This window comes from Dendrobates tinctorius, unplaced genomic scaffold, assembly GCF_039654945.1.
Source record: "Dendrobates tinctorius isolate UK_male_01 unplaced genomic scaffold, ASM3965494v1 ptg000098l, whole genome shotgun sequence".
Taxonomy (NCBI): domain Eukaryota; kingdom Metazoa; phylum Chordata; class Amphibia; order Anura; family Dendrobatidae; genus Dendrobates; species Dendrobates tinctorius.
Window position 1 is genome coordinate 25,840,080 of NW_027361766.1, and position 24,434 is coordinate 25,864,513.

At 40.7% G+C, this 24,434-nt stretch overlaps 1 protein-coding gene across 1 annotated transcript in view; it reads left to right on the plus strand.

Annotated features, from left to right (window-relative positions):
- DYRK3 (dual specificity tyrosine phosphorylation regulated kinase 3) overlaps positions 1-19,540 on the plus strand; it is a 56,158-nt gene extending 36,618 nt beyond the window's left edge. Inside the window, exon 3 of the mRNA XM_073587260.1 lies at positions 5,249-19,540. Within this exon, the coding sequence (XP_073443361.1) occupies positions 5,249-6,796 (1,548 nt within the window). The 3' untranslated portion in view covers positions 6,797-19,540. The remainder of the gene's footprint in view (positions 1-5,248) is intronic.
- The last annotated feature ends 4,894 nt before the right edge of the window (positions 19,541-24,434 follow it).

Here is a 24,434-nt window from a genome sequence, read left to right on the forward strand (position 1 = left end):
TTATTCACCTTGTTTGCATTTGGAGGATGCAGATAGTGGTGATATTGGGATGGAGGAGGGCATCCATATAATGCAGCCCATGGGCCGCCAGTGTTTTAACCCCTTCAGTTGCCTGGATTGCGGGTCAAACTGGAACAGCCAGGAGACCATATGTGGCTCACGAGACACAATTTGCCCAGTTCAGGTCTAAGCGAAACCTGTCATCACTTGTTCCACCCTTGAAGCCTCCATGTTCTTTTATGGTGTTCTAAAGATGTGACTCTCTGAAATCTGGAAGGTGATCTTGGTCTTCCTAGGAGTCATGATTTCATGGTTCGATTTACATTTCCAAGACAAGGATGACAAATTATTTCAAGCCACCTCCAGTGGCTTCCTGCAAAGCTCAGGGCACAGGTGAAGCTGAAGTAAGGACACCTTGCTTTTCTGCTCATATGCTGGATCCCATGGAGCATTGTTATAAACTATCCCAACCTGTGAAATGTAAGTCAGGCCAGGAAGTGTGTAGGCCTGCAGGACTTCTTGTGAGACTGGGAATCCACACATATTTCTTCACCTTTCCCTATTTTACAACTTTATTTTTTCCTTTTTGCTACAATGAACATTTCCAGTTACAAATGTAGAAAATGTATAGGGCTATGGTGGTGGCGATGACAGGTTGGCTACTATTAATTCTACTATTGCTGTGTTCTTCTCTACTTATGGACCGGGTATATGGTTCTAAGAGACGTTTGTATTTCCTGTATTTTCAGCTGCATTCTTGTATCTGAACCTTTAGGACTGAATCTTTACAGCATTTTTCTTGGCTGTTCATGATCACATTCTCTGCATGTTGCTGAATACAATGTTACGAAGATTCACGTTCTCACGATTTGATGGTTCATTGTCTTGACAGTAGTCTACAACTGTACTTGCCTTCCAGGAAGCTGATTTCAACACTTCTTTTGGGCTGTCAATCAGAATTCTTGGCTTGCAAACAGCATCTTCGAGGCAAAGATACTCTTCGGGTGTATTTTACGAGTACAGCTTTCAGTAAGGCAGAGTCTTGCTTGACCCTGAAGAACTCTCTAGTTGTAACCTGGTTGCCATAACTGGAAGAGTCCCTGTTTCCCAGAACAGTGATGCAATGAGCGTTGATCCTTCGAGACCAATAAATTGCACATTAAAAACACATGCTCCATTACTGTTGCAGAAGGAGAAAGCTGCTGAGCCAGGAGAATGGATGTTGGTCCATGGATGAATCATTTCCTACATAGCTTGGGGTAGGAATATCCTTTTAGCTTGACGGTATTATATATATTTTTTCAGACTTTCTTGATTCTTTAGATCTTGATATGTGAGGTTCACCGAAGCTTGAGGCTTGTTTGTACATTTAGCAATTTTTTTTGTGAGTCATAACATTGAGGCAATCGGTCTGATCCATAGATGTAGCTTTTGCTGAGGATACAAAAAAGACTGTAGAATTTTGGTTCCTTTTATTGGTGGCCAGAAATAGACTTTGGTAGAATTCAATGTGTTCTGGTTACTGTAAGAGTATTTTCCATAGTACCCATTAACAGGTTATCTGATCTTTATATTTGCTAATTTAACCATTGCATTATGGCAGAATTTCAAGCCTGCTTGTGATGGATCCGAACATGTCGGTATAAGCCATTTGAGTTGCTTTAGATGCTTTAAAGCCTGATTCAGATGTCTTTTGAGTCACGTATGTACTGCTTAAAGCCCACGGTGCTATTCACCTGTCGGAGGTTTTTTTCTGGATCATGTGTCCTGAAGTCAAAATCACAGAGACATACTCCTTTTGGACCGTAGTCACAAATCAAAAGTACCAGTACAAGTCTATGGGTCCATTAAACTTTACAGATAGCATCAGTTTTTTCAACATCTGTGCACTGTCCGTGATTAACACTACAATGCATAGTAGTTATAATTTTATTTATTTGTGTATACGTGGAAATGACTGATGGTAAAAACCAGGGCTGTGGAGTCGGTAAGCCAAACCTGCGACTCCGACTCCTCAATTTCCCATACACCGACTCCACGACTCCGACTCCCACACATATTGCTTATATTTAAGTGAAAAATTTATTGTAGTACAATTTGAACCTCAGACATTTAATCATTTTTATGATCCAATAATCAAGATATTTAGATAGAACAGAATATATATTGGTGTACTACCCGGTTTTCATTCTTTTTGGTACAGATACGATATGGATAAATGGATAGAGCAGATTTCTAATCTGCTTTTGCTATTGAAAACATTATCTATGAGTTCAAAAACCTTTCAGGTGATGCAGTTTTTTAAAAAGATGATCAGCTTTTGCAGCTGAAAAACGTATCCTCAAAAAACACAGGAAAAACGCTGTGTGTGAATGTAGCCTTAGATCAGGAATATAACAGCCATTTATAGGACATTTCATAACTTTCCCAAACTCCTATGAAAAAATATTCAGCACATCCTGCATTGAATTACTGTACCCAATTTATTATATATTTTAGGAGTCGGAGTCGGTCCATTTTATACCGACTCCAACTCCACCAAAATGAGCACCGACTCCGACTCCACGACTCCGACTCCGACTCCACAGCCCTAGTAAAAACTGACAGACTGACCAAGTACTGATGAAACTTGGACCCTTTTCTGTGAAAAATTACTGATGTCTGGATGAGGCCTTAGTTGGCACTCCACATGTTGAATGCATTGTTCATCGTATTTTTTTTCTTTTTTCTTTTCTTTTTTTTCTTCTTTTATTTTTTAATTTCCACGCTGAAGTTGTGCTACTAATCTAAGTTCCCTGACCTTAGTTTTAAACTTACCTGCCACAGTCTTCTGCTCTAACTGGCGCCACTCCAGTCCCACGCTGCCATCTTTTAGATACCACTTCTTACTGTCCGGAAGTCAGAGGTAACTGTCATAAGCTCTCTGTGTATGTCTATGAGAGCCTAGTCCTTGCCTTGTTCTGGCTCTCAGACTTGCATTGACTTGTGACTTCCAGATCAACCTGCAAACTCTAGAGTGATCTGGCTGGTTACAAACTTCTGGTGACCAACCGGAGCGGCGATGATAAGTATGAAACTAGGAGCACCACTTCAGTGCTGCAGTTAAAAAAATTTTTTTAAAAAACCTGCTGGAGTGGTGCCTTAATTATTATTCACTCAACCAAAATTTATCTAGGTTCCAAGAGCAATGTGTAGAAAAAACTTTGTATAGAATCTGGTCTAGGATCATTATCAGCACACATTATGGCAAGATTGCCAACATGATGCATTGAAAAAACTGTAGTAAAGGTAGGGTTAAAACCCAGTTGTGGGTTTTTAAGACTAGAAGATGGTTTACCAAAATACGATTTTTGGCTGCTTTTAGTAAATGTAATGGTTTTTTCTTGTCGTACATGGAAATCAGAGTGCCAGAGATTTTACTCTGTCACCTGCTCAAAATACCATTATATTTACATTTTATTTTTTTATTACAGTTTTACCAATGGTGGAAAAATTGCACCATTTTAAAAAAAACTTTCTTTATGAAAATGAGCAATAAAAAAAAAATGCAAAACACTCCTGTAACTACACCATACATCTTGTGTCTTTGGCTCTGTAGCATTCTTCTTCTATGTTGTCTCTTTAACTGTTTTACAATCTTTCATGAAATCTCATCCCCGATTGTGCCCTTCTACGCACAGACAGAGCAGTTGCTTCATTATAATGAGATAATATGATTAAAAATAAACTCCAGGCAGCTTTGGTAGCTCACGTTGCTTGACATACATATCTTGCGTTCACGATACTTGCTGATATAAGTCTCACATGGACTTAAAAGGGATGATGCAGCTAGCTTACGCAAAGTAAAATCTGGCAGGAGCATCCATTCATGAATCATATGCCTTCTGCACAGCAGAGCTGGATCGGGGCAGGAAAGCCATATAAATTATCAGTGTCCTGCCATATTCCGCCCAAGACGGGCTATTTATAAGTTGTCTCCTGTGGCCCTCTGCTATTTCGAGTTCCTGTTGATACTTCTTACATAGTCAGCATTTTTGAGTGTGCTACCAGTGACTATAATGGGACGCAGATGTCATTACTTGAGGAGTCTCAGTGACCATCTAACAAGTGTTTACATCCAACATTCGACTGAAGGGATTCGCGCTTCAAAGAATAGTCTCTTGAGCTTAAAACGTGCAGACTCGGTCTTGTGGGTATAAATAGAAAGGTTTTATGATCTGTCTTAATTCACTTCGTCTAAACAAGTACAGTCAGTATTCACATGAAAAAAAACGCCTTAAAGACTTCTGAAGGACATGAAAAAGGACAATTCGTCAGGCTATTAATGTGAATCTCATTCCTATTGTCCTAAATAGGGTGTTTCCCTTTTTTACAACCTAACATGCCAATTTCGCACTACGTAATGTTATCATGCTTGAGAGCGATCACTGGGAAATTGGTTCACAGGCGCAAAAATTTGACTTGCCAAGTGACCCCAGCTCAGATCTAGGCAAGTCTAGGTGACTACCCATTTATAGTTACGCCTTGATCAATGCATATGTCATGTGAAATTAGTACGGTAAATGCTAATTATAGTTGACTAAATATTCAAAGATACAAAATTCTACCTGATGAAAGGAGTGCCTGAAAAGATACGTTTTTACGTTATGCATAAAACTGTAATTGTTATCAGAGTATGAGCACATGGCGTCTCTTTAAGATAGATTCCCCATGAATTCCACCTTAAAAAGCGCCAAAAAAGAATGGACCTATGCACAGCAATCTCAAAACGACTTTCTGTGCATATGTTCCATCTTTTTTCACTTTTTATCCACGTCAGGCTTTGCTAGCCATGAATCGGCTAAAAAAAGTAACCTCACCATTCTTCAGGTGGCTTCTTCTTGGACGACGCCAGTATCTTATATATAAAATAAAGATGCCGGTGGCAAAGCCGCTGCTAAAACTACAGTAAAGGCGACAAAACATTTTAGCAAAAACACCGCCACCATTTTCTGTCTTCTGTTTCAAAAATCAACATATACTGTGTGCACATATCCTTGATCTAATTTTCTGGGGTAGCGCATTCTAGTGAACTGGTGCAGCATGAGAACAATCTTGAAGACAGGAGTGGGAGGGTAAAATTATTAAGGATGTTTAACCTTAAATCATTTACAGAACTCTTTTTAAATATGGTGTTCGTCTTTTTTGTTGTTGTTTGAAATTTGCATGATCTTACTAAACTCACGTAATTGTCTTTGTTATTTTTTAGATAAGTGGAAATAAGTTTGCCATGAAAGACCACCAGCAAGTCAAGGTTCAACAATTGTTTGAGGACTCTGGCAACCGCAGAGTCAGTGCTGCTGTGCCAGGAACGGATAATGCTTTGCCAGTGTTGAGTAAAGAAAAAAGTTCTGACAGTTCAGGCACCTCAAAATCAAGTGATAGCTCCACCAAGTCCTCCAAAGCCACGCATTTGAGCCCAGATCAAGCACTGAAGCAATACAAACATCAACTAACGTCTTTTGAACTGCAGGAAATTGGTAACTTTACTGAAATAGTTTTTATTGGCCCAAATGCTAAGAAGAGACAAGGTGTTGTAGGAGGTCCTAATAACGGAGGGTATGATGATGACCAAGGAGGGTATACGCTTGTGCCGCATGACCAAATAGCTTATCGCTATGAGGTGTTGAAAATAATCGGAAAGGGTAGCTTTGGACAGGTGGCAAAAGTTTATGATCACAAACTTCACCAGCATTTAGCCCTCAAAATTGTCCGCAATGAGAAGAGATTCCATCGACAGGCCGCAGAGGAGATCCGTATCCTGGAACATCTAAAGAAACAGGATAAAACCGGGAGTATGAATGTAATACACATGTTGGAAAGTTTCACCTTCCGCAATCACATTTGTATGACTTTTGAGTTGCTGAGCATGAACTTGTATGAGCTGATCAAACGAAACAAATTCCAAGGTTTTAGTCTACAGTTAGTTCGTAAATTTGCTCATTCAATCCTACAATGCCTCGAGGCTCTGCACAGGAATAAAATCATCCACTGTGACCTCAAACCAGAAAACATTTTGCTTAAGCAGCAAGGGCGCAGTGGGATTAAAGTGATTGACTTTGGTTCGAGTTGTTTTGAGCATCAAAGAGTATACACCTACATACAGTCTCGGTTCTATCGGGCTCCTGAGGTCATACTAGGAAGTCGTTATGGCATGCCCATTGATATGTGGAGCTTTGGATGCATTTTGGTGGAGCTTTTGACTGGCTACCCATTGTTTCCAGGAGAAGATGAAGGAGATCAGTTGGCATGCATGATAGAGCTCCTTGGGGCACCACCTCCGAAGCTTCTAGAACAAGCCAAGAGAGCAAAGAACTTTGTCAACTCGAAGGGCTATCCTCGTTACTGCACAGTAACCACGCTTCCCAATGGATCTGTGGTCTTAAATGGAAGCAGGTCACGAAGGGGAAAAATGCGTGGTGCTCCTGGGAGCAAGGACTGGGTGGCAGCATTAAAGGGTTGTGAAGATACTCTCTTTATCGACTTCTTAAAAGGTTGTTTGAATTGGGATCCAACAGCCCGAATAACTCCGAGTCAGGCATTACGACATCAGTGGATTTGTAAGAGGATGCCTAAACCCCCTGTAACAGACAAGTCCTCAGGAAAAAGGATTACCAGCCATACCAGCTCTTTCCCAGGGATTAGCTCTAAATTACCCCCTGTAGTGGGTGTGGCCAATAAATTAAGAGTAAATTTAATGAACGACTCTAATGGAAGCATACCCCTTCGAACTGTTTTACCCAAGCTAGTCAGCTAATACTCACCAATGTTAAGCACAGCTATGATGAGAACATTTTGCTACTACTAATAACGGAGCTACCATAAGTGAAGGGTTTTTAGCGTTTTAATTATCTTAATTAAAAAAAAAAAAAAAAGACAAAAACAAAATGAAAACATTTGGCTTTGTGAAATCAGAATTTATTCAATAATTCTGTTTTAAAGGGCTAAGCATTTCAATCACCGTCTGGTACAAACTTGATTTTTTTTTTATAGGTCAGTATGATGTTGTCCTGAACACGTAGAGCAATAATAGAAGGATGAAGGCATACATGTAGACTGTTCCTGTTTACTTGTCAAGCTGTCACTTCAGCCATTACTCAATATTCCGGCTCACATTTGCCTGCTTTGGCTTGGCCATCTGTGCGGTTTGCCAAAATTGACAAACTTAAGTTGATAGACTTTTGACCATGAGCTAGAGTATCAACGTGCCACTTTCATGTACCAAGGACTGGTTAAGGCCACATAAAAACCATTCAGTCGTTTTAATGCTATACATTTTCTTAAGCTTCCATGGCCTCAGTTGCATCACTGGGTGCAGTACACCTCTTAGATATTGAGTTGCTTACTTAATAAGTGGGAGCCATTTTGTATTTTCTCTTTATTCTACGCTTCATAATGGGGAGCTATGGAGAGGTATCTGAGAACTGATCAGATATTGAGATATATATATATATATATATATATATATATATATATAAACTTTGTCATGTTCCTTTCTCTGAAGGAGTCCATATACTCATAGTTATTCCCCTCTTTTTCCCTCATACATATGTATGCTCATTTGGCTGGGCGTGTATGTGTTCCCAGCAGGCTACGAGAAGTAAGCTGCTACCAGTCGTACATGGTGGCACCTTGTCTTCTCTTTAGAGACAAGGATCAGGCAATAAAATTCAACATGAAAGTGTAGCCAAAAATGGTGAATATAACAACTTTGCTCTCAAATGTGTTTGAACCTTTACAGTAGGATGCAGAAGAACGTTAATATTTTGACTTTTGCGTTGCATTTCCAATTTTTTTGCCCATAGCAAACAATCAGATTTCAGTACTTATATTTGTGAACAGTGGCAACCGTTTCATCTATATGTATTTTGGAATATCTCCAGCTGCTCTTTAACACTGTCAGCACCCTTAGAGATGCCTGTACACCACAACTAACATTATAATGTGCAGCTGGCATTTCTCTGTTACCTCTCCCCTTGCCAAGACATTGTTTATCTGTACGCTTTCATTTTAAGCCTGTGCCCCTCTAACTTCAGATCCAGTGCCACTAGTTCTGGTATTATTTTGAAGGTCAGGAGCTTAAAGGGAGCCTGTCTTGACAAAAAATGCTAATAACCTGCAGATAGGGGGTTAATCTGTACTGATGCACTGCTGAGCCGGCTGTCAGTGTTTACAGTCGCTGCTCGCTATGTACTGAAGCCACGCCTCTGTGACTGAAAGCTGGAGGATTAAAGTTAATTTTCTCTCGGCAGCACGGGCTTTCAATGCCGCGGCTGAATGTCTTTAGAACTATATTAAACTTCAGTTTAACCACATCCCTGCAGGTTAATAGCATTTTTTGATCTGACGGGTTCCCTTTAAGTCTGAATTTCTTTGTGCAGTCTTTGAGTCACACATGGGGGCGATTCTAAATGAATGATCTATCCTGGCTGTACATAACAGATGAAGGCATTTTTAGCCAATGGCTATAGCTCTTGTTTCTATACCGTTCCCCCATATACATGCATGCCCAACGCGGCTGAGCGTTTATGTATTTTGCATGGGTAAGGCAGTAAGGCGCCCCCAGATAACCGATGGCCGCTTATCTCCCCCTGGGAACAAAAGGATCAGGTGTCCAAATTCAACATTCTTAAACCTTTGATCTGTTAGGGCAGAGTCGGGGCCTCCATATACATTAGATGGCTGGTGCGTTTGGCCTACATCAACTTGGCTTTCGTTTTTTATCTTTTCCTTTTAACTGCTTGTGTGAATCCAACCTCGGGCCTTGTTAGTGGATTATACCGGTGAGCTGGTACCTTTATCGTGACTGGTTGACCTTTAATGGGACCCTGCCATTTTGAATAGACCGTTTTATCTGTCAGCGGCTCATAGAGCAGAAGACTCGGAGTAGAATAGTCTAGTTTTGTGGCAAAAATCAGTATAAAATGTATTAATTTCATTCTCTGCTCTTTGTTGGGGTCGAGTGGGCGGTTCTAATCAGTGATTGACGGTAAGCTCTGTTAGAGGAACGACTGTCAGTTACTGAATAGAACCTCCCACTGGACTCTGGAGTATAGCAATAAGAGAAATTAAAAGATCGACAACTTTTCCCACTAAACGATATATCCATGTGCTCCTTTTCTTCTGCTGCCAGCAGATCAGACGCTGTGTTCCATGTGGCAGGTTCCCTTTCAGAGTCCCTCTCCAACACGCACTTATGTCCCCATTTAATGTAGATGCTAAAGTGACCTGTAACTAATGATATCCATTCCAACGTCAATGTGTCACCTTTTTTTATGGCTGTTAGAACTCTATAGAGAAGCAAAAAAAAACCTGCTTATGGCAATCCTGGGGTCTTCAGGGTTTGTTCTACTTGGTGCTATGTCAAGAATGGAATGGTCGTTGAGGTGCAGTGCTCCATTTGTGGATCGAATGAGCAATCTAGTGTATTCCTACAGTGTGTTTAATCTTCGTTACCTTTTGAGATACTGACCAGAATGGTGAAATACTAATGTGTCGCCTGAAGAACTATTCTGTATTTTTACTGCTAAATAACCTAAATGTATAAAGTCATTCCTGATGATAAGTGATAGTCCTATGGGCAGAATGGACTGATTTCGACATATGTAATATTACTTGCTTTGTACTAAAGTAATTTTGCTGTGCATTTTGTATACGAGGAAGAAGTCTGCCCTACTTTTTTATTGGCATGCTTGGATGTGGTGTGAAATTTGTGTTTTTAAGGATTTGAACATATTTGGAGGATGACAAAACATTGCAGTTGGTATCAGAATATCTTATTGTATGTCTCCCTGATATTTTCTGCTTTGGCTTCAGTTTTTAAAATCTTTTAAAAAAAAATATACGGTATATATATTTTTCTTGGTCACAATCCAGTTTTACAGGTGGCCATGTGGGGTGGATGTAGAATTTCCTATTCTTTGGACTCCTGTGCAGTGACGCTCAAACTTTCCTCCTTTAATTGTGTTGGAAAATCTCCGAACTGCTAAATAATTTCTCAGACTAATGCAGACTCTGCCTCCATCTGAGAGCAGCATAATGTAGGGACAGAGACCCTGATTCCAGCGATATGTCACCTATTGGGCTGCAGTTTGCAGGTTGCAATATAAATATCCGATGTCACACAGTTTCTTAGGTTGTCAATAAATATCAGTATGGCAGAAACTGTATGTTCTCCGTGTTTCCACCAAACTCCTTGTAGATGTTGCCCTCGGTTGGATTTTAATGAAAGTCTAAGGGGAACTGTCATCAGGTAGAGAGCAGCGTGATGTAGATTAGTAGAAAAATGAGATGGATGTTTCAGAGTTGACCGTACTGCTGTATAAAGGAAGCAGTTCCAGAGTGGAATTGCAATTCTGTAGTTTTCATTTGTACGTGTTTTGTGCTCACACCGAGCTCTTTTTCAAACACAAACTATATAGCACAGCATCATGTAGGTGCATAGACCCTGATTCCAGCGATGTATCACTTACTGGTCTGCTTACTGCAATTTTATCTGCTGTAGATCTACAAGTTCTCAGAATGCTGAGCTCTGTATAACACCGCCCCCACCTCTGATTGGCTCTTTTCTAGTGCACACTGTGCCAATCTGAGGTGAAGGCGGAGTTATACATAGTTCATGTGTATAGAGGACTAGCAGGTCAACCAGACAAGTGATAATCTCCAGCTAATAAAACTGTAATGTTATCAAAGCTATCGCAAGGAACCCAGTAACTTGACGCATTGCTGGAATTAGGGTCTCTGCCCCTACATCTTGCTGCTCTCAGATCAGTGCCAAAAACCTGGTGATGGACTCCCTTTAAGACTAGAACCACACATGTAGATATGGCTGGGTTTACCCGTTGTGGCTGCAGAACAGCTCAATTTAAATTGTTGTAAAATGTCTTATTAATGACCACCCATCTATGCAGCCAAACTACGCTACCATTCACGATTCAACTGCCTTTAGCTTTAATCAACTTGAAAACCATGTTGATCTCTATGCTGGCGCGGTCTATATTGCATGGACATATTAGTGTTCATAGATTATTGTTTGAGGGTCAAAATGTAGATCAATGGATTTTACAAATGTACACATGGAATAGAAGTGTAACTGGTGGACCGAGACCCCCATTGGTACTCATGTTCCCGTTCTTTGCCCACTGATAAGCCTCTGTAGTTCTGTTCATTGCAATGAATCGGAATATGACAGGCCGCTTTCCTGCTTGGTACCTTTAAACATTCTCGGAGATTCTGTACAGTCTATGAATGAAGTAAAAAGAAGATGGGAAAGCATTGTGTTGTGAAAGGCCACAAAGAAAGTCAATTGAATGTAACGTTAAGTTTATATATTTTTATATGAGAAAGGCTTCTGTGACGTAGATCTGTTGGCAACATTCACTCCAGGAATAGCCGGGACAAATGAAGGTTTAGATCTTATGATAAAATATGTGTATTTATCTGGGATGTGGTTTTATTCTTTGTGATGTTTTTTTTTTTTTTCATGTCCATGAAAGTGCAGGATGAGCCTCTGAAGCCGTCACATGTGCACATCCCAGGTGTCTCTAGGGACAATTGCGCAGAGATCACAGGAGAAATGAGGGCGGATGACAATGTAGATCAGAGGCAGCAATGACAAAGCACAGGACAAACGGCAAAGACGTGACACACCCTGGTTATATTTTCCATCGTCTTCTGAACAGATAGTGGAGGGTTTGTGTAAGAAGAAAAAAAAAAAAGACATACTGCAGAATGTATCTGAAAAGCTTAATGATCGTGCACAGATAGACAAAGCCCAGTCACCTCCCCGTGTCCTTTAACTGGAAAACTCAGAGCTGCTGTTAATCCCCAAGAGGAGAATAGATCTAATTTCTGCATTAAGAGACATGAACCTCAGCGCTTTGTGTGTCGGGATGTTTTTCTGGTGCTCACCGCATCCATTCTCTTAGGTCATTCTGCGCTGATTTCCTGTAAATAGAATGCGTACAGGAAATCCTGCACACAGTCATACCACCGCTGGTCGCTGAAGAAGTGATCGTGCTCTGACATCCATGAGTAAAGATGGTCCTCCGAATAACAAAGAAAGCCTGCTTGAAAGAAAACTATGTCACCTATGCCCTACTTTTACCAGTGTTACGATTTTATATATAGATATATATATTTAGTGACAAACTCACTGGCAAGGTGCTGGAACTGTTTCGCTGAGGCTCATGGCTTCACTGATCTAAAAAATCTAGAAGTTCTAGAAGTTTTTCCTTCAGCACACAAAGTGTTGCGAGGAGTTAACAGCCTATTTATTTAAAGGGCTGGTTTTTTTTTGTGGACAACCATAGAGTGGGTCGGAGGTTGTCCATCTCCTCTCCACCTCAGGGTGTGGTCTGGGGCTTAAGTAGCTGGCCTCCAGAGGCAATAGGGGTTTAGTGTCTAGAGAGGAACACTCCATAGAAGTGTTTGGCTTATAGTTGAACTGCGGGTCCTGCCTAAAGCACTGTGCTACCATTTTGTTTTGCTGTTGTTGCCCAGAGGGCCATGTTTAGGTTTCCGTCAGCTTGGTTTATGCTGCACCTGATAAACCAAGCACATTCTTAAAGAGACAGTGTTCCTGTGTCTGCCTCCGTGTACAGCTAAAGATTTCTCTTCCTTTCTCAAGCCTGCCTTTGTGTGTGTGTGTGTGTGTGTGTATAATGTAATATATATACAGCTCTGGCAAGAATTAATTGACCACCACATCAAAACCCTGTCATGGGCAGCCCATTCTACAGAACTGAACCCCACTGAAAACCTCTATAATGTATTCAAGAGGATGATGGATAGTCACAAGCCATCAAACAAAGAAGAACTGCTTAAATTTTTGCGTCAGAAGCAGTGTGAAAGACTGGTGGAAAGCATGCCAAGGCGCATGAGAGCTGTGATTGAAAATCATTTGTTATTCCACAAAATATTGATTTCTGAACTCTTCCTGAGTTAAAACATGTTGCCGATGGGGGAATGTACCGTGATCTCTTTTGTGGCAGAGGGACACAACTTGTCACTTTATTCACAATGGGGTGTAGGAAGCTACTTGAAGTTGTGCCATTCTTGCCTCCAAATGTCCTGCAGAGTATGGTCCTAGAGGAAAATGGACCTTGAATTTTGCTTAGAGTGTTATTTTTGAAAATGGCAGAAAAGTGAAAAGCATGTTATGATTGTCAGGAATTTTAGAGATGGAAAACTAGGACTGGTATTTATGAAAGTTTTCTTGATTTCAGATTGGTAGAATTAATGAGTAAGAATGTTTTATTAGGAAGTTGCTCCATATAGAAGAGTAATGGTATTTTTGCCCTACGTGTTGTGAAACTTTGGGTGTTCCTAGCTGTACACTGCAATCTTGGAGAATGCCCCTAAGAAACTGATTGTTGTATCCTATTTTATTCTTGATTCTTATAAGTGGTGTTAAAAACGGAGAGTCGTATAAATAATTCAGACTGATGGATAAGACTATAAGAAGCATTTTTTGAATATTAAGGCGGTTGTTGGACGCCATGATTTTTCACTTTGGAGGTCAGTGGTGCTGACTTGCTTCCATACCCTCCTAACAAGATGCATACAAGATCAGAATAGGACTTGCACATGTTGCCTACCGATCCTGCACCCATCTGGGCAGGTATGTAGGGTGCTAACGCTATCGGCAGTTCTCAACTGCAACATGCATGTGACAACTCCTTTAACGATTACAATGCTTAATTTCACTAAACATTTTCTGTTAGAAACTGCAATGTTTGGGGAAATCTTTAAAGGACTTTTTCAGTACCTACTCGACAAAATACTTTCCCTTAAGTCCCATAAAAAAGCATACCTTCAAACCATATCATGGCAGTACCAAAAAGTGAGTTCTTAACCGTAGCAAAAAGTCAAAATAATCAGCTGTAACGTGTGAGATGTGCTTGCTATGGGCAACACCTCAAATTTGTCATCATTACAGGTGTTTTTACTTGAGGCCCTTCAATATTTGTGCTCATGGTTGATCTTAAATCCATTTGCTAGTTCTTACATGCCGTCCCAACATGTAGGACTGACGGCTCTTCTCTGGTCTTGCCTTGTATTTCAGTTATCTGGGATAAGTGACTACATTCTATGCAATTTTGTATCTGCTAGTGTAATAAGCTAATATTTCCATTTGGGGGTACATGTTTTTTATGTACTGCACACATTTTTAAGGTTTGTTAACATTATATGATGTTTTGCAGACTGCTCCTCCACTGTAAGGTCTCACTCCATATCCCCATTTGATAGCCGCTTCTTACGTCAATGATTTTACAGACTCCAAAAATGCAAAATGTTTACGTCTCAAAGAAGCAAAATCCCATCAGATATTCAGCTCCGGCCGTGCACTTGTTCAGTTTCCACTGATCTATTTTAAATTCTTGTACCTACTGTGAGATGTTTTGTATATATGTGGCACTTTGAAATACGTGTGGTTTGTAGACATGGAATGTTTTGTTGTTTTTTGGTTTTTTTTTTTTTTTTTTTATATAAACGTGACGTGTGGGATATGCAATCCATCGGATCCAGCATCATATTTCTACCAAAAAGTGTACAGAAAAAAGAAATATGCAAATATTTGTTACAACATTTGTAAAGTAGGGTCCAGTTGTATTAAATGTCCATACTAAAATAAAAATGATTTTTTTTTCAAAAAGCATTTGTTTATTCTTGTCAATTGAGTTTAATGGCTATTATCCTAGTATTTAGCACTAGGGATGAGCGGATTCATGGATGTTCGGTTTATCAGGTTGGACTGAGCTTCAGTATAAACTGAACTGTACCTGAACTTGAAGCTGAACCCAAACCCCATATAAATCAATGGGGACCCTACTTTTGGAGCTGGAAAATGTCTCTCCCTCTACCTCTCTCTTCTCTCTCCTTCCCGAACTCCTGAACTGTAAAGCGGACTTACAGGAGAAGTCAGTGTTTGGAGTTCAGCATTGGACACCTGTCAGGTACGAATCCCGACCTTTATAGGTCCGGTTTGCTCACACAATGATGACCTGTAATGATGGTCTTAGTATTGAGTTGTAAATCGCCTTAAAGGGGACGTGTCACCAGAAAATGACCTCTCGTTAAATCAGGTTTTTGTGTTAATGGGATTTTTTTTAAACATTTTTGGCAATTTTTTTTTTCCCATATAATTACTTTTATTTAAAATAAATAAAATTAGGAATCTTGCAATTCTCACAATGGCCACAGGGGTTTGTTTTTTTTTTAACATTCTAACTTCCTGTAGTTTCACGAAATACAAATGTACATTAGCCATGATAGACTGACTCAGAACCTATCTTTGTGTTGAGGCAGTAATGAGTGTGCAAGGTCATCTGTGACACTGCCTATTCGCTAATCATGTGTTATCAGTTATTGCAATCCTTCCTCTAAAGGCATGTTCACACGTTCAGTATTTGGTCAGTATTTTACCTCAGTATCTGTAAGCCAAAACCAGGAGTGGGTGATAACTACAGAAGTGGTGACTTCTTTCTATTATCCTTTTCCTCTGACTGTTCCTCTCCTGGTTTTGGCTTACAAATACTGAGGTAAAATACTGACCAAATACTAAACGTGGCCTAATGATAAGGAGCACTCTAAAAACCCTTCCTGAAAGGATTGGTCTAATAACGCACCAGTGGCCAGTATGAAATTTGCAAGATCGCTAATTTTTTAACAAAGTGTTTAAATAAAGGTCATGAAAAATACATATATTACAAAAACCTGACTAAAATAATACATCACTTTCCGATAACACATTCCCTTTAGAGCTCAGACAGATGTACAAAGAATAGATATATTTCAAAATGACAAAGGCCAAAGTCCCAAATCTATTGTAGTTCCCAAATGTTGAGCCAAAATGAGCAATGCAAAAGTAAAAGCCCATTAAAGAAAGGACTGATTGATTATTACTGATAGGCCATATGCACGTGTTCAGTATATGGTCAGTATTTTACCTCAGTATGTGTAAGCCAAAACCAGGAGAGGAACAATCAGAGGAAAAGTATAATAGAAACACGTCACCACTTTTGTATTTATCACCCACTCCTGGATTTGGCTTACACATACTGAGGTAAAATACTGAACGTGTGAACATGGCCTTTGACCAGTTTTACAATTCTGTCATTCATGGTCCAGCTATGGACCGTGATGTCCAGACTGGCTAAATGTCTCCTGACTCAAACTCAAAAGTCTTAACAGCCAATATGAGACTGCTTTGTTCTGGTCAGGAGACCAACAGCCTGTCTAGAAATCAGTCTGTACAGAGATCACGTTTTTTTAGGTAAAACAACTTGTTTTTTCAGCAGAAAAAAATAAATAGTATGGCTCTATGCCAAAGGTCAAAATAGAAACAAAAACCACAGTATATACACTGCATCTCCATTCCACTCCCTTATGGGGCTTAGCTGCTGTTAATGGGAATGTCAAAGCAGTGGACCCTTGTCCGATGGTTACATGGCAACATGGACCTGTTTTTATTTGGGTTGGGTAGTTTAAGGGTTAATGCTAACTCTAAGTTTCTTCTTTCAGGTTCTGAGGAATTGTTTTATTAATTGGCTGGTTATTAACCAATAAGAAATCGAGTTGTGTGAATTGACCCGGTAACGGGCTTTGATTGGTCTGCCTTTTCGGCGGGAGTAAATGACTATATATACTGGAACCTGAGGTGATTTCATCACTTTTCAACTTTGAAGTTAAGAAGATGCCCTCCCCAATTTTATGTAATTCTCTCTTTTTCCGTCATGAAAACTTTATTAGAGTTGGGTACGATTGCTCTTTTCAATGAGCGAATTTTGGTTATCGGATTAATATAGGAATTATTTATGGAATTATTTATTAAAGAATTAATTATTTGGTGGATTTTGGTTTTTCCCATGGATTTCAGTAACCCTTAATAAAGTTTACATGGCCACTTTTCTCCACATATGTCTGGATGTCTCATTTATTTATTATAGAGTATTTAAGTTTGTTGGGTCCTATGTTGCCATGAGATGAGATATCACAAGGCATTCCATATGGGCAAGGCAAAAATGTGTGATGGATCAACACGACATGGCCCCTTGAGTCTACGGATTAGGCCACATTCATGGGTTCAGTATTTGGTCAGTATTTTACCTCAGTAAGCCAAAATCCGGAGTGGGTGATAAATACAGAAGCGGTGATGTGTTTCTTAGTAAGGATTACAGGTATATTACCCCAACAAAGCAAACATACAGCTGACCATATACATATCAGATAGTTGGTACAGTTGAAAAAATATATTTGTCCAAGTTAAACTGGGGTGATGGGAGAGCATATGAAAGAAGGGACGGGGTATAGGTAGACATCTTAGAAATTACAAGTTAAAAAAAATAAATACTGAAGAAAGTAAAATGCCTGAAAAAGGCAAATTTTCCCTCCTGAGTGTTTGAGACAAGACTACCATTCATTACAAGAATTCTTTTACATCTACTTAAAGGGAATCTGTCAGTAGGATCAACCCTCCTAAGCTGTCTATATGGGCATGTAGGTCATAGGAAGCTAAACAAAATGATACCATGATATCTGTGATCAGATGTTTTGTTCCATATTCTTATACTAGATTAAGGCCCGATGCTATCGCATCGAGAGGATAGTGACACACCTCTTGCCATGTTAACCCTCAATACACACACACCTCCTCAACACACACTCCTCTCACCTTTCACCATCTCCACTCACATCCACTCACTCTTTCACTCCACATACGCCCCTTTCTCTCACTCCATCTCTCATACACTGTCATCGTCGCTGCTCCATGATCCCCGACATCTTCCGCCGGCGCCATCCTGGATCCCGACGTTGTCCACGCCGGCGACATGTTCTTGCGGCCATGCCATCTTGAGTATTCTGAAATCCTGCGAGTGGACATTAGTGGAGATAGTGAAAGGTGAGAGGAGTGTATGTTGAGGAGTGGTGTGTTGAGGGTTAACATGGCAAGAGGTGTGCTGTGACGTCACCAGTTACAACTGGATGGAAGTTGTTACAACCCGGAAGCTGCTTAGCGCATTTATTATAGTAGATGTACAACTGCAGTTCAGGGCTATGGGCCGAACACGGATCTGCATGAAAATCCACCTCTGGAAATGAAAGGAGGTGTTACCAGTGTGAGGAAAGTAACTAACAGGACGGTACAGCTGAACTTTGTCTCATAATAAACATGTTAGCAGCTGCAGCTCTGCTGTATTACAACCCTGTCTGCTTTAGAGATGGAAACTGAATCTGGGAGGAACCTGCAGATATGTCAGGTATAATCACACACAGCTCTGCAGTGAGATCAGGAAAGCAGAGAGCAGCCATTACACATCACACTGGTAACTCTACCTTCTATATAAAATAATCTCTGGTGGTAGATTCTCATGCAGATCAGTGTCCGGCCCATATTTATGAACAGCTCATCTACTTATTGTATAAGAAAATCATCTATGGAAGACATTGGATTGCAGATATCAAGATATTTTATTAATTTTCCTACTACCTACATGCCCATATAAACAGCTTAGAAGGGTTAATCCTACTGACAGATATCCTTTAAGTGTTGATGTTCTTCTGTTCTAAAAAAATAAATAATCTATGATGACTGTCACTTAAGGGCCTGTCACACTAAGCGATATCGCTAGCAATATCGCTATAGCGTCACTGATTTTTGTGACGCAGCAGCGATATTGCTAGTGATATCGCTACATGTGATACGTACCTCCGACCGCTCCCCCGCTGGTTATCGCTGATCGCGCGAGAACGTCCTGGACCGTTTCTCGTCGTCAGCTTCCTGCGGCGCTTCCTGCTGTGGAGACGAGCGACGCATGGACGCGGGCGGGAGGACGTCAGGATCGCCTCGTCTGACAGGTAAGTAGCGACCCCCGACCCCTGCGATGTCGCTGGTGAGATCTGCCTGTGTGGCAGCTCACTAGCGACCACTTAGCGATGCACCAGCGATCCTGACCGCGTCATATCGCTGGTGCATTGCTAAGTGTTACAGTACCTTTACACATTGAGACAACACATGTGAATGCTTATCATCCTTGAGAACAAAAGAATTGAGTTAGCTGAAATCAAAAGCCCAAACCTTCTCTGTCTCAACACTTGCAGTTGGTGGAGTCTGGAGGCCCCATATATATCTATTAAATAGTTGGATAGGTTTTGCTGCCATTGATGTGTACAAATAAGTTAATGATATGTCCATTCATGTTGGCTTTGGAAAACCTTTTATTTCCTTGTTATCTGGTTTTGGCTAGAGACAAAAGTACTAGTGATGTTCTAACATCCCAGATGCAACTAGTTCACTACAATGAGGGAACATTTCCTAGGCAGCCATAATACCCTGATACACACGTGGTCAAAATTGTTTTTACCCCTCGTTTAATGGCAGAAAAACCCACAATGGTGACAGAAATAACTTGAATCTGACAAAAGTAATAATAAATAAAAAAATCTATGAAAATAAACAAATTAAAGTCAGACATTGCTTTTCAACCATGCTTCCACAGAATTTAAAAAAAAAAGTAAAACTCATGAAATAGGCCTGGACAGAAATGATGGTACCCTTAACTTAATATTTTGTTGCACAACCTTTTGAGGCAATCACTGCAATCAAACGACTCCTGTAACTGTCAATGAGACTTCTGCACCTCTCGACAGGTACAGGTGCATCTCAGAAAATTAGAATATTATCGAAAAGTTAATTTATTTCAGTTCTTAATTACAAAAAGTGAAACTCATATTACTGTAAATAGTCATTACAAACAGAGTGATCTATTTCAAGAGTTTATTTCTGTTAATGATGATGATTATGGTTTACAGCCAATGAAAACCCAGAAGTCATTATCACAGTAAATTAGAATACTTTATAACACCAGCTTGAAAAAAATTATTTTAAAATCCAAAATGTTGTCCTACTGAAATGTATGTTCAGTAAATGCACTCAATACTTGGTCGGGGCCCCTTTTGCATCAATTATTGCATCAATGCAGCATGGCATGGAGGCAATCAGCCTGTGGCACTGCTGAGGTGTTATGGAAGCCCAGGTTGCTTTAATAGCAGTCTTCAGCTTGTCTGCATTGTTGGATCTAGTGTCTCTCATCTTCCTCTTGACAATACCCCATAGATTCTCTATGGGGTTAAGGTCAGAGGAGTTCGCTGGCCAATAAAGTACAGTGATACTGTTGTTAAACCAGGAATTGGTGCTTTTGGCACTGTGGACAGGTGCCAAATCATGCTGTAGAATGAAATGTCCATCTCCAAAAAGCTTGTAGGTAGAGGGAAGCATGAAGTGCTCTAAAATTTCCTGGTAGTTGGCTGCACTGACTTTGGTCTTGATAAAACACAGTGGACCTACACCAGCAGATGACATGGCTCCCAAAACCATCATTGATTGTGGATACTTCACACTAGACCTTGGAAATCAAGGTCCCAGAGCCTGGAGGAAGAGTGGAGAGGCACACAATCCAAGCTGCTTGAGGTCTAATGTGAAGTTTCCACAATCAGTGATTGGGGAGCTATGTCATCTTCTGGTATAGGTACACTGTGTTTTATCAAGACCAAAGTCAGTGCAGCCGTCTACCAGGAAATTTTAGAGCACTTTATGCTTCCCTTTGCTTCCCTTTGGCTCACTCCTCGAGCAAACTGCTCCAGTTGCCTCGTGTTTGAAGGTTGCCTTTTCCAGACGGCATGTTTCAGGTCTTTCCAAAGATGCTCAATAGGATTTAGGTCAGGGCTCATAGAAGGCCACTTCAGAAAAGTCCAATATTTTTCTCTTAGCCATTCTTTGGTGTTTTTAGCTGTGTGTTTTGGGTCATTATCCTGTCGCAAGATCCATGACTGAGACCAAGCTTTCTAACACTGGGTGCACATTTCTCTCTAGAATCCATTTTTTTTTTTAAATTCGTTTATTGAACCAAAGGCAGGGTATACAGTATGCAAACTGACAGCAACGAAAATATCATGCAACACATATACATATCACAGAGCATCAATGTCAAACAGCTTGTGTATATCAACTGTGCATTGAATAAAACCTACTGTCAATTGCCTTACATTAGTCTGTGTATTATTCAAATAATAAAGCCTGCCTACTTCTAAAACATTACTACTACTACTACAAAACAACTATTTGCAGCCTATGTCTATATATTTAGCTCTTTATCATGCGATATCTCCGTCCTATAACGTGAGGTGAGAGGAGTTCCGCCTCTCCCATATTTTCTCAAATTTACCCGGGCACCCAATGTTTTGGTAAACGTATGCTCATATGGGATAATCAAGTTCACCTTTTCTATCCAGGCACTAAGGGAGGGATCCGAACCCCCCCCATCCACCGCAGTGCTAGCACCTTCCGTGCCATGAACAACGTCTCCCATAAGAAAATCCCCGTATAATGTCCCCATGTCTCATCATCCCACACCCCAAACAGACAAACCAATGGCTCAAAGGGAACAGGAATCTGTGCCAGGGAGGTTAATAATGACATCACCTCTTTCCAGTAGTGTGCTATAATCGGACATTGCCAAATCATGTGAACAAAATCTGCATCGGATGCATGGCATCTCAGACACTCCGAAGATTGGAAACGGCCCATCTTAAAAAGTTGCGTCGGAGTCAAATATAATTGGTTTATGATATAAAGTTGTATCATTCTATTGTTAATTGACGGAGACACCTTTGTTGGTGACTCCAGAATTTCCTCCCACTCCTCTCCCTGTGTATCAGGGATGAGCCTTTCCCATTTCCCCCTAACAGAGCATATTGCAGATTCTGTCCCCACCGATAGCATGTGTGTGTACAGAGACGAGATGAGACCCTGGGGACCCTATGATTTAAGAATGCCTTTCAGGGGTAGAGATGAAATAGCATTATTCATACCGACATGTCTCATGTGCGACTGAAAGGCTGATCTTAACTGCAAATATCGGAAGAATTGTGACCTCAGGACACTGCACTTAGCTTGGAATTGTTCAAAAGATAATAGTGTACCACATTCATATATATCCCCTATCGTAAAGACATTGCACTGAGGCCAGAATTCAGCAGATGGGTGGGCAAGCAGTGTCGGAAAATAACTGTTATTCCATAAGGGCATTTCAGCTATGATATCATTAAATCCAGCCACCCCCTTAATCTGTTGCCACACTAATCTTGCCAGACGAAGCATGGGTAGCAGACGTGGGACTTTTACCATCTCCAAGAACCCTAGCGGGCAATCAGCATGTGCAGCATGAAGCAAATGGCTCTCAGAATTAGGAAGATGATTACCAGGCATCCACTTATTTATGGCCCTTGCCAGTCCCGCCAGATAATAAAAAAAAAAATCCGGTAGCGCCACCCCCCCTTTTTTTGGCCTTTGCAGGGTGGACAGCTTAAGTTTTGGCCTAGTTTTCCCCCATATGAAAGATGTAATTTGGGAATTTAAGTTAGTGAAAAAAGACTTAGGCACCACCACTGCACTATGTTGGAGAAAATAGCTGATCTTAGGGAGTAGTATCATTAATTAGATTAATGCGTCCAGCTACAGAAAGCGGGAACTTACTCCAAATCGGAAATTTGACTTTAACCATCTCTAATAATGGATATATATTAAGTTGTAGATCAAGTGTGCTAGATTGAGAAATATGAACCCCCAAATATTTAAAATTTGGTACATTAGGCAACAAGGAGAGAGTCCCAAGTCGCGGCATCGGGGCATGAGAAAGGGGCATCAGAGCAGATTTCTCCCAATTTATATACAGGCCGGAATATCTACTGAATTCATTTATAGTGGCAATCACCTCTGTCAACGTCTCCTCCGCTCTATCCATAAATATTATCATATCGTCCGCATATAGGCCTATGGTGTCTACCCGATCTGCTATCTTTATACCCATAATATTAGGAGAGGTTCTCATGCGAATTGCCAAAGCCTCTATTGCAAGAGCAAAGAGGGTCGGGGAAAGGGGACACCCCTGACGAGTTCCCCTGTGCAAAGAAAAGGGCTCGGAAGCGGAACCATTGACAATGACACAGGCTTTAGGTTTCATATATAATGTATTGACCCATTTTAAAAATCTATTCCCAAAACCGTATTTCTGCAAGCATGCATGGAGGAAAGGCCACTCAAGGGAGTCAAAGGCCTTGGCCGCATTCAACGACGCCAATGCCCATCTATTATCTGGCATCAGGGAGCTATATTGAACCACCGATTGAACCCGTCTAATATTAATGGAGGTGCTCTTCCCAGGCATAAAGCCAGACTGGTCAGGATGTATAAGTTCCAAAATAATTGAATTTAGCCTAGTTGCCAAGATCTTCGTAAAAATTTTGTAATCCACATTTACTAAAGATATGGGGCGATAAGATCCACAGTCCAGAGGGTCCTTCCCTTCCTTCCTTAGTACTATAATATTAGCTTCATAGAAGGTCTCCGGCATGACCCCGCCCCCCCAAATTTCCCGGAACACGGACAACAAAAGTGGCGCTAAAATCTCCCGGTATTTCCTGTACAGCTCAATAGGGAACCCATCCGGCCCAGGGGCTTTCCCAGAGGCCATATCTCTCATGGCATCTTCTGTCCATAAAGGCTCGCTGAGAGGCACTTAGTGTGGGAAACGTTATATCTGATAGATAGTCTAGACACCCCTGGTTACCAATGTCATTTTTTGAACTGTACAGTGAGCTATAATAAGAATGGAAACATCCCATTATTTCTTCCATCGAGGACACCACTGTACCATCTGAGCTGCGGATCTGTAATATTGTGTTAGTTGTATTGTGCTGCCGCACCAAATAGGCCAGAAATTTGCTAGACTGGTTCCCTAGCTCAAAGTAGGACTGGCGAGTAAAAAATAATTTACGCTTGGACTTGGAGTCTATATGTTGAGTATATAATCTTTGGGCAGTTAACCACTCCACTCTATTACCACTAGTTTGATTAGATATGTAAGCAGCCTCTGAATCCCTCAATCGTTGCTCTATTTCGTCATCCTCCCCCGACGTCACCCGCTTGATGTAGGAGATTGTAGAAGACAGGCAGCCCCTCAAGTACGCCTTAAGGGTGTCCCAAAATAAATTAACATTCCGGGGTTCGGGGTGGAAGGACACGAAAACATGTAGTTGGTCAATTGTTCTGTCAGGCGACTTAATCAATTTCAGCCAGAAAGGGTTTAACTTCCATGTTATCCTACCATCCGGCGGGCCAAACCTGAGTTTAAGAATGATCGGGCTATGGTCTTAAATCCCTCTACTTCCATGTTCAATACTATCCACCCACATCGCCAGACCACTAGATCCAAAAATGTAATCTATGCGAGATAAGGAACGCCTAATGGAAGAATGGCAAGTATACTCTCTTGTTTTTGGGTGACGTGTTCTCCATAGGTCCAACCATCCACTACCTTCTATAAACTCTGATAATT